Source organism: Tachysurus fulvidraco, chromosome 8 (genome assembly GCF_022655615.1).
Source record: "Tachysurus fulvidraco isolate hzauxx_2018 chromosome 8, HZAU_PFXX_2.0, whole genome shotgun sequence".
Lineage (NCBI taxonomy): Eukaryota > Metazoa > Chordata > Actinopteri > Siluriformes > Bagridae > Tachysurus > Tachysurus fulvidraco.
The window spans coordinates 17,581,836-17,591,594 of NC_062525.1; the positions used below are offsets into that span (position 1 = coordinate 17,581,836).

General features: G+C 35.9%; 1 protein-coding gene across 5 annotated transcripts; it reads right to left on the minus strand.

Moving 5' to 3' along the window:
- Positions 1-184: 184 nt before the first annotated feature.
- Positions 185-9,571, minus strand: tdrd1 (tudor domain containing 1). Of its 5 annotated transcripts, none has more exons than XM_027140362.2 (24): positions 9,417-9,571; positions 8,466-8,612; positions 8,251-8,368; positions 8,100-8,163; positions 7,904-7,990; positions 7,652-7,831; positions 7,240-7,383; positions 6,956-7,124; positions 6,757-6,843; positions 6,486-6,662; positions 6,215-6,322; positions 5,947-6,117; positions 5,312-5,548; positions 4,549-4,674; positions 4,354-4,461; positions 4,011-4,178; positions 3,516-3,854; positions 3,213-3,329; positions 2,897-3,013; positions 2,183-2,350; positions 1,731-2,063; positions 974-1,051; positions 757-794; positions 185-671 (listed from the first exon to the last, which is right to left on the minus strand). In XM_027140362.2, exons 2-24 carry the CDS (start codon positions 8,590-8,592, stop codon positions 609-611), a joined length of 3,324 nt encoding a protein of 1,107 aa, XP_026996163.2. In that variant the 5' UTR covers positions 8,593-8,612; positions 9,417-9,571; the 3' UTR covers positions 185-608. The 5 variants fall into 5 exon arrangements, with proteins under 5 accessions (XP_026996163.2, XP_026996161.2, XP_047672882.1 ...); XM_027140360.2 differs by having other exon boundaries at positions 3,510-3,854; XM_047816926.1 differs by lacking the exon at positions 9,417-9,571 and adding an exon at positions 8,886-9,026 and having other exon boundaries at positions 3,510-3,854.
- Positions 9,572-9,759: the final 188 nt, after the last annotated feature.

Genomic DNA, 9,759 nt, shown 5'->3' on the forward strand with positions numbered 1-9,759 from the left:
CTTGATTAATTTTAATGATCATTGAAATCAATGTAAAACCCAGCGATGCACTGTATAAATGCAGCCTCCATAAAACTGTCTGCTAATAGATGAGCTATATATTAAACATCGGTTTTTCATTATTAATTACAATATTAAATCTCAAAATTGTACAGCTTTAATGCAGAAGAAACACCGAAACAAAAACAATGCAAATAGCTTTATTAAAACTGTAACTAAAAGCCAAGGCTAGTGAACAAGTGTTTGAACAATGAGAATTTTTATGATTAGGCAAAATTATTATACTAAAACAAAAATACAACAATAAAGATAAATGAGAAACAGCACACAAGCAGCAATGAAATCTGTATTGGGACCAAAGACTGACTGTCTGTTAGAATCTGCTCTACACTCACACGATGTCTTTTACTAACGTTTAGTAACATAAAATAAGGCTCCAAATGCACCTAGTGTCTTATTGATCATTTTACATAATGCAACACAGTCATGTAGAAATTTCTACTGTAGATAAGATACAGTAAAAAAAAAAAAAATGAAATAGTAAACATTTGCTTACAACAAACTATAAATGGCTTAAACTGTATAAACACAGGCATAATTTACATAAGTTACTTTGGTCTTCCACCCGTTTGCTTCACAAGAAGAAGGAGCAAATCCTCAATTTTGTCAATCTGGGGGAAAATAAGAAAAGGAAGAAATTAAAATTTTTACAAGGCAATTGGTTTAAAATAAATAAATAAAAATAACAGTTTTCACCTTCTTCTCAAGGGTCACACAACAGCATGAAGCAGAAGCTGCAAAAATAAATAAATAAATAAACTAGGAAATAATAATATAAAAAAAACAACAGTATGAAGGTTGCAAAGTGAGCAACATTATTAAATGCAGAAGAAACCAATCACTTTCATGCCAAATATCCTAAACCAACAATCTACCACAGTTAGTAAGTCCTCAGGTTGTCACTGAAACCCACCATTATTGGTAGCTGTTGAATCTGGAGGGGTCTTTGGATCACCCCTTTCTGTGCTGGCAATCGTTGTCTTTGTATTTTCTAAAATCAGACAAACAAACAAAACAACAAAATTTCAATCACACTTCTGTAAGTGATGACAACATTAACATTGCCTAGCTTTAAAAAATAAATAAATAAATAAATAAATAAATAAATAAATAAATAAATAAAATAAAAACAGCTTCATGCCGAAGGGGGTAAAATTACAGATCGAACGGCACCTGTGCACTAAAGCAACAATGTGTTTCCATTTTGATCAGACATCTTAAATGACCAGTAACAAACTGAATTTTAATAAAATCATAATTGTTTATTCACTTTCTGATCAGCCTTCCAGGGTATTAGACAGCACAGAGAAGTTACTTTAGCTGTAGAATGTCAACAAGTCCAACTCTATAATGTTAGATGAGAGCAGGCAAAGAGTAAACTAAGAAAGCTGTTTGGCAATTGATACTATAACCAGTGACCTTTTTCCCCTTCCTGAAGGGATTAGGTAATTATTTGTTATCTGATACAGTAAAAAGTTTGTTAATAGTAGATGATATCTGCATTGTGTTGACTTTGTTGTGGAATTTAACATGATAATCCAGCTGAGAAGCTTTTTAAGAGAACACATGATAATTGGCCAGAGTCAGGAGATGCTGGTGAATTTTTAAAGAAACACAAATTCCTAGTGATTCTCTGTAAAGCAGGCATCAATAAGTGACTAGATATGTACCTTTTTTGAGACTTTGAGGTTTGGGATTCACAGTTTCTGTAGGTAAATTATGAGCTGAGGCAGACGATGAAACACCAGCCTGTGTCTGCTCATATCCCTGGGCCTGTGTGTCTTGAGTCAGTGATTGTGTGCTAGACTTGCCAGATTTCTTCAGTGCATCAACAATAATAGAGTTGATGCTGCTGCCGCCTCCTTGGGCTTTGGGCTTGGTAACATTTAGCAGGTTAAAGGTGCCATCAAAATGATCCACAGAGGCCAGTACTTTGCCACTCATCTGTATACCAAAAAGCTCCAGGACCTCAGGAGGCCACACAGTTGGAAACTGTTCATTACCTGGAAAAAGAAATTTACAAGGAACTTGCGATACCTTTTTAGCAACATTATGGATTTCAGGAAGTGTGTGCCCTGATTGACGACAACAACAACAACAAAAAAAAGACAGGCTATCCTACCTGAAAGAGCACATCTAGCTATTTGAAAGGGGTGCTGCAGAAGTGCCTTCGGGATTGGCAGAAGGCTGGAGATGGAAACCTTCTCAATGTTCCCATAGTCTGCATAAATCACAACTGCGTATTTGCTTGTAGCTTCCAACACAACAGCTCTGTACCAATTTTTATCACCTAATTAACAAACATTTAAAAAAAAGGTATAATTACAATTTTGGAATAAATTAAAAGCAAACTAAACACTGATGGTCTAAGATAGCTTTACAGTCACTATTCTGTGAAATTAGCCAATGCCAAATAAAACCAAACTTAAAACTTATGCTTTAGCATTTGAGCCAAAATTCCTCCCTACATACTGATTTAAGAGCAAAGGAAGCATGCTATTATTTTAGGACAGACATGGAATTATTGGCTTTATCCAGAATTCTACCACTGTAGTTTTACACTTCTTTCCTGAGTGTCACCTGGTGTTTTAATAGTAAATCTTTCTTTATTACACAAAAAAGGTCTATTCCTAAGACATCACTCATGATTATGGAAAAAAGTGTTACTTCAAAGCTTTGAAGAAATATTTCTGCAGACTGCATCACTTAAAAGCAACTGGATACAGTTACACGGTGTATAATAACTGCATTTAGCATTTGCATGTCTCAGGGTGTTTGTTAGTAGATTCTTTTTAGAATGACTGTTTTGTTTGACATTTCAGTGTGTGTGTGTGACCTGAAAACTGAGCACAGCAGGCTGCTCCAGGTAAAGGCATGCTTTGGTTGGGCAGGGTCTGTTTGCTGCAATACTTCATCACATCCGTCATAACACACTGCAACTTCTCTATGTTCACTGTGTAATAATACATTAATATATATATATATATATATATATATATATATATATATATATATATATAAGCATAATAAGTATATAGTTTTGTTAAATTTGAAAACTTCGTTGATACTGATCACTGATGCCAATTATTTATATTAAACAAAAAAAGGTTAATAAATTGATATTTTTTATTCAAATATTGAAAATTTCACACCCTCTCTAGGATTCACCACATAGAAGAGACTTGGGCTGGTCACTGCTGCAACCTTAGGCTGGAAAGTCTCACTGTGAGGCAACTCCACGGTCTTCCAGTCCAGAGGAAATGAAGCAGCTATGTAAAAGGTGAACAGATGAATAATAGAAGAATCAAGTATAACCAGTCTATAATCAAAATTATTTATAAATGTAACATTTAATAGTAAAGTAACGATATTGGTGAAGCGTGAATGCAATTTTATATAATTTATCTGGAGAAATTCACATAATACAGACAAAGTGTTCATGAACTTGCATTCACTTGATGCGTCAGTCTGAGCTGTGGCAGCTTTTTGTCCAGTGGGTTTAACTGGCTGCTTAGCACACATGTGATTCTCAGCAGTCACCGGTGCAGAAGATGCTTCTGCAGTTTCATTGAATGTGGCTGCTTGTGAATTAGGCTTGTTCTCCTGTCCCGAAGGTTGCGCAAGCTTTTCTGCAATGAGTACTGCAGCAACGTTGTCACCGCTACACTCCAGCTCCACTCCATAACCTTTCTCAGTGACAGATACCACTTTGCCAGTGAGTTGCTTCCCCAAACACAGATTATGGAACTTCTGCACTGCATCTTTACTCCACTCCTCTCCTACAGGTTCAAGTCCTACAGGAAATGTGGTTAGGCAAAACAAGACCAATATTTAACTAAGCAATACATAAGCCTGCCATGCAACACCCAAGTTTATTTTGCTCTGGTTCAATCAGTAAGTCAGATACAAGCTTATATCATGCAAACGGACACACATCAAACAAGATATACCTGCAAGAGAACAACATATGGCCTGAAAAGGATGTTTGAGGAGGCTAGGTTTGATGGCTTTTAGATGGGCTGATTGTACTTTACAAGTGTTCCCATAATCTACAAAGAACACTTTGGCAGTTCCATCTCCTTCAAGGCCCTGAAGAATGCCCCTGTACCAGCTCCCATCTGATGGATAAACAGAAAAGCATAAAGGAGCAAATGGAGTTGAAATTTACATTTACTCGTGGTACTTAGGCAAGCAAAATAATAATAGTAGTTGTTGGTTTTTTTTTTTTTTAACTTAACAGGGGAAAAAAATCCACATATTGCAAAAAATAACGAAGAGAGACATGTGTCTGACCACTGAATCGAGCACAACAGGGTTTTCCAACAACAGGGTTGAAAGGAGTCCCATCAGCCTCACAGTGCTTCATCAGAGCGGTGGACAATTCTGCCAGGGTCTGCATGACTGTCATACACACAAGTTTAAATATTCAAAATAGTCAAAACGGTATCAATGCTTTTCAAAACAATATGCAGACAGAGAGAACAATACCATCTGCACTGTAATTATAGCAGTAAAATTGTCCAGGATTATCCAGTACACTGATCACTAGCACCACCTTTTGGCCATCGGTGGGGAGTTCTGAACAAGACCACTCCAATTTGTCTTCAGGATCATCTGCCAGTAGAATAAACCATTGTGTAATACATAATCACAATAAAGTATTACAAGAGCTCATTTTTAAACTAAAAAGTTAAGATAGATAGTTGCTATAATTTACTGCCATGTCAGCTACTGAGGATATCTTCATCGCAAGAACGGTTAATAAGAACTAAAATAACCTAAAATCAAAGAAATAAATATAGACAAATATAGACAACTTAAATTAAATTTTTTACATTAATATATGACAAACTATAAAACTTTTTCTGATAAGACCTTGTAAAATAGCTCTTTAAATGAATTGGCCTCATAAAATAACCTTCTGTGGGCATTATGCGCAGGATAGTCCAACAAAATATGCTTCTAAAAAGTTGAGCTCTTTATTCATCCTAACTGTCTAAAAATGTTTCTTATAAGCATTGCTCAGGATTGAAAGAAAAATTAGAATTGTAATGGAAAAAATTACTTGTTTAAATTAATAAAGCATTCCAAAGTATGCACTCATTAGCGTTCTGATTAGTTATTCACATTCCAAACCTAATTTTAGAGAGAGATAGTGTTACTCTACACAATCATTTACTCCGAATATTGTGTCTATGTGCAGTTCCATAATCTACCTTGTATAAGACAGGAATATATTCTTTAGACTTACCAGGACTTTTGCATGCTTTCTCTTTTTTTGTCTCCATAGTTCCAGCAGAAGCATGACCTGTAGCAACCAGCAGCTCAGCTACATTAGTCTGAGGATCACTGGACTCAACAACCATTGAGACTAAAGCTGTTCCATCTCGCTCTCCAAGAATCTCCACACGGATGAAGCGGTTACAGACAAGTTGTTTCAGTGTAACTATTGTCTCCACTGACCATTCCTCTGAAGTGGGCATAATACCTAGAAACAACAACAAAAAAATACAGTTAAAAATACATTAAATATTATTAATTAATAATCAATTAAGGGAGTTTTTCCTTGCCAGTCACCTCAGGCTTGCTCATTAGGGATAAATACAAACACATTTAAAATTAAAGTCTAACATTAATCTTGATTTTTTTTGTATTAGATTGATCTTTGTGAGACAATGTCCATTGTTAAAAGTGCTGGACAAAAATTAAAATGTAATCAATTATGAAGTTTTTATTTATTTGCGGGATGACTACTAAATGCTAACGTGTTGTCAACATCTATAACACACTGATTTACTTCAAATAACTTTTCTTTGTTCAAATTAAAATTTTATTAGCTATCTGACACAAAGCACAATTAGAAAGTACCAAAATGTTGTGTTTTACCTGCCAGGGCACATGGGATTGCCTGAGAAGACAAAGCTAAGAGATCCATATTGATAGGACGCAACTGATTCAATAACACCTCTTCTGAATTCCCGAAGTCTATGTAACCCACGCACACACGATCCTCTGAGGAATACGCCAAGACTTTAGCCCTATACCACTGATTGTCCTCTGTAAAGAGACATAAAAAAATAATATGTATATTACTAAATAGCAGTCACTACAAGGTCACAATAACCTTATAAGTCCTTTAAAAGTTCAGCCTCACCTGAGAAAAGAGAACAGCAGACAGTTCCAGGAGCAGGTCGAAAGTTTTCACTGGCCTGAGTCTTGGTACACAATTCTCCCAAACTCTTTTGTAACTGCTGAAGAACACCTACAAAAGAAAACCATGACAACAACCAACACATGATGGCATATAATAATGTTAATGTTTAGAGTTATTCTATTTTTACAGTACTTCAAATTTGTTTAAAAGGCTCTCACTGGCTCATATGCCTCTAACTGGTTAAACTGAGATAGTGATAGTGTGTTCTTACTGGCATTTTCTAGCTTCTGGCAGATGATCTCTGATGGGGACTGTAGATGTGTGACTATAGCTGTGAACTTATCTCCAACGTCTTGACTCAAGGGCTCAGGTGGCTGTGCCTCAGTGTTCTCATTTTTCCCATCAGACAAACGCTTGAAGATTTCAAATGATGCAGTCATTATAGAATCTTTAAAAAAAAAAAAAAGAACAAAATGACACTGAATGAAAGAATAAATACATTAACAAACCACTTAAGTCAGGATTCTTTACAAATAACTCACTGATATCTTGCTTGATGTGTGGCTTTGTGGAAGTGCTGTCCTTGAATGCATAGCCCTGATCAATTAGGAAAGTACTCATATTCTTACCTGTGGGCAAATTAAAACCCATGGTTAAGAATGCTGCCATTTTGCCACATAATTATTTAATTGATTATTAAACCCATGTGCTTATATTTCATGCGAAATGTTTTTATTCTACCAAGCAGGGACAGGGGCGCATCTACAGCAAACACAGAGCTAGTGCTCAGAACATCGACCACAGTGAAAGTCAGACTCTTTCCAGCAACCAGCTGCCTCAATGCAATACAACATTCGGCTGTCCAACTGCTTGTGATTGCGGTTACTCCAGCAACACAACACTGTAGCGCCTGCAACAATTAGTTCATAAGACATAATTGTTAGCCATTACAGCAGCTGGAATGATCACAGTTATCACACAATCAATTAAAGAATCCATGCTATCAGACAGGCAGAATAACCTACACATGGGGGTGCAGCATCAATACGTGCTGACAGGGGGCATATCTGGTCAAATTTGACCTCCTCTTCATTTCCAAAGTCTATGTAAAGCACTTTGGCAGTGTTGAGAGTCAAATCAACAAACTCTATTTCACCCCGATACCAATTCTGAAATGAAGTAAATAAAATCAGAAATAAATATAACCAGTGTTTATACAGAAACCTTGCCAATACTATGAACATCCAACATGCTCCAAACATCTAGATTATCTGACCAAAATATGGCTTCAAATAATCTCTTGTTTTTATAAGTTTACAAAAACTGTACCATTGTGGGGTTTGAAGGAAATCGAACAGATGCACTTTTGATTTTAAAACCTTACAATCTGAATAAATATGAACTTAATATGAACTATTAAAAGCTCTAATGATTTACCTGATCAACAGAGAATTTCACAGCACATATCTCCCCAATTTCAGGCTTGTACTCAGACAAAAGTGAACCACCATAGGCCTTCTGTAGATTTAGAGTGATGTTCTTTATGGTCTCAACCATTTCCACTGACTGGATGTGGATGAAGAACTTCCCAGGACTCTGCATTTCCACCACAGCCCCCTGAATGCAAGAATCGATCAGAAACACAGCAAACAGCACAGGAAGATACAGAAGACAAAATGAAAAACCTACTTGGAATTCATCTCCTTTAGAGAGGTTGTTCTTGCGTAAATCACGAAGATAAACTCTGTTTGTTTTAACCACATGACTATCGTTCATCTGGCAAAATAAATAAATAAAAATGATATAGCTCCATGCAATAAGGCATTCACATATATGTTTAGATTCTTAACAAGGTAATGTAATGAGAAACTGAAAGAGAAAGTACTTTGGATTCTAAAACACTAGGTCCATCTTCACAAGGCAACGCCAGGGACTCCGTTGCTTTCTTGCTGATACAACACAACAAAATATAATTATATACAGAATAAAAAATTTTTAAAATCATATCAACAGCACTATATTCTAGATTGTACTACCTTGCAGTGCTTTCTTGAGCAATAAGTTTACAAATATGACGATGGGCCTTCCAGTCCTGTGTCTGACAAGCTTCAGAGCAGTAGCAAATCCTTTTGCAGTTTGTGCACCTGAGATTACCTAGGATTAAATGCATTAGCGTAGTGATTCAGACATATACACCCCCATAATAAGATTTGTACATACTTTTTTTGAAGTAGAAAAGTCTACCATCTACCTTGCTTACTGCAACAATTACACAGTTTTGCAGCACCTTGGTTGCTAATTACAGGGGTCACACAATCTGCAGGTCTTCTCAAAGGCATGGTTGGCCTGACCAGTGATGGAGAAAAGGCACGGTTCATCCTGTACTTTGGTCACTACTCTGTACAGAACAATATAAGTTTCAGGAACTATGCCTATAACCACTAATCCCCACCCCACACACCTCAAATTGGAATATATATTATATGAATCATTTTATTTACACTTTCATTACGTAAAGTTGGAAAGTATAACAAAATATGGTGACATTTTCATTAACGAATATTGGCAATGCGTTTATTTTGCATCCATCTCGTGTCTTCTATGAGATTAATCTACTGCACAATGAGCCAAATTATTAAACCCACCGAGAAGTCACTGAATCAATACTTACTAGAAAAGTCTTAAACAAGTACTTTGCTTTTTTTGTATGATTAGAAAATATATAGTAATAGTAATAATGCATAATTAAGCAAATATGTGAAGTGTTCAATTTGACCGTCTTGATTGTAGCTAAATTATCTACGAGCTTCTCGAAGCTAATTTAGCTAATTAACGGTTAAATTAACACCGAAAGCCACCTAAAGCCGCTCATTCAGCCTGTAAACAACTCCAATTATAAATTAAACGTTTAAAACACATCAGTTTTGACAAACGACATTAAAATGTGCTCGAACACGCTTTATTTTATGGAAATAAAATAACTATTAGCGCGAACACAGAAACTTCTAGAAACCTAGCAAAGATTAGCAGCTAATAAGGAAAAAGAAAATACAACGTAAAACGATTCGGCTGGCTTCGTGTCTGTCAAATAGCATTTTCACCCTATAACACGCTGTGAAAAACTTTCCCTTCGCTAATTTTGCCGTTATGGATATAAGCGTAATTGTTTCATCACAAATTTTTCAGTAAAATTATACCTCACCTATAAAATTTCCACACGTGGCAATGAACAATCGCGAAGGATTTACCAATGCGCATGCGCAATTAACAGGCACCCTATCAAAACCTGCTTCTGATTCAACTTCACAATGACAGAAGGATCAACGTGTATGCGTGTGAAAAACTCGTATGCATATTAACATTTAAAAAATCCACGTTTGCTTGTTTACTTATTTATGTATTATTTAGTAACAAGGCTGGAAAGGAGAAAATTAGAGAGGACAAATGATCTGACTGAATCTCTTCCTTTGACTGAAAGTCTTTTTTGCCTCCATAAGTGGGAGGTGTTCAGCTAAAAATCCATGATGGATTACAATAAAATAAAC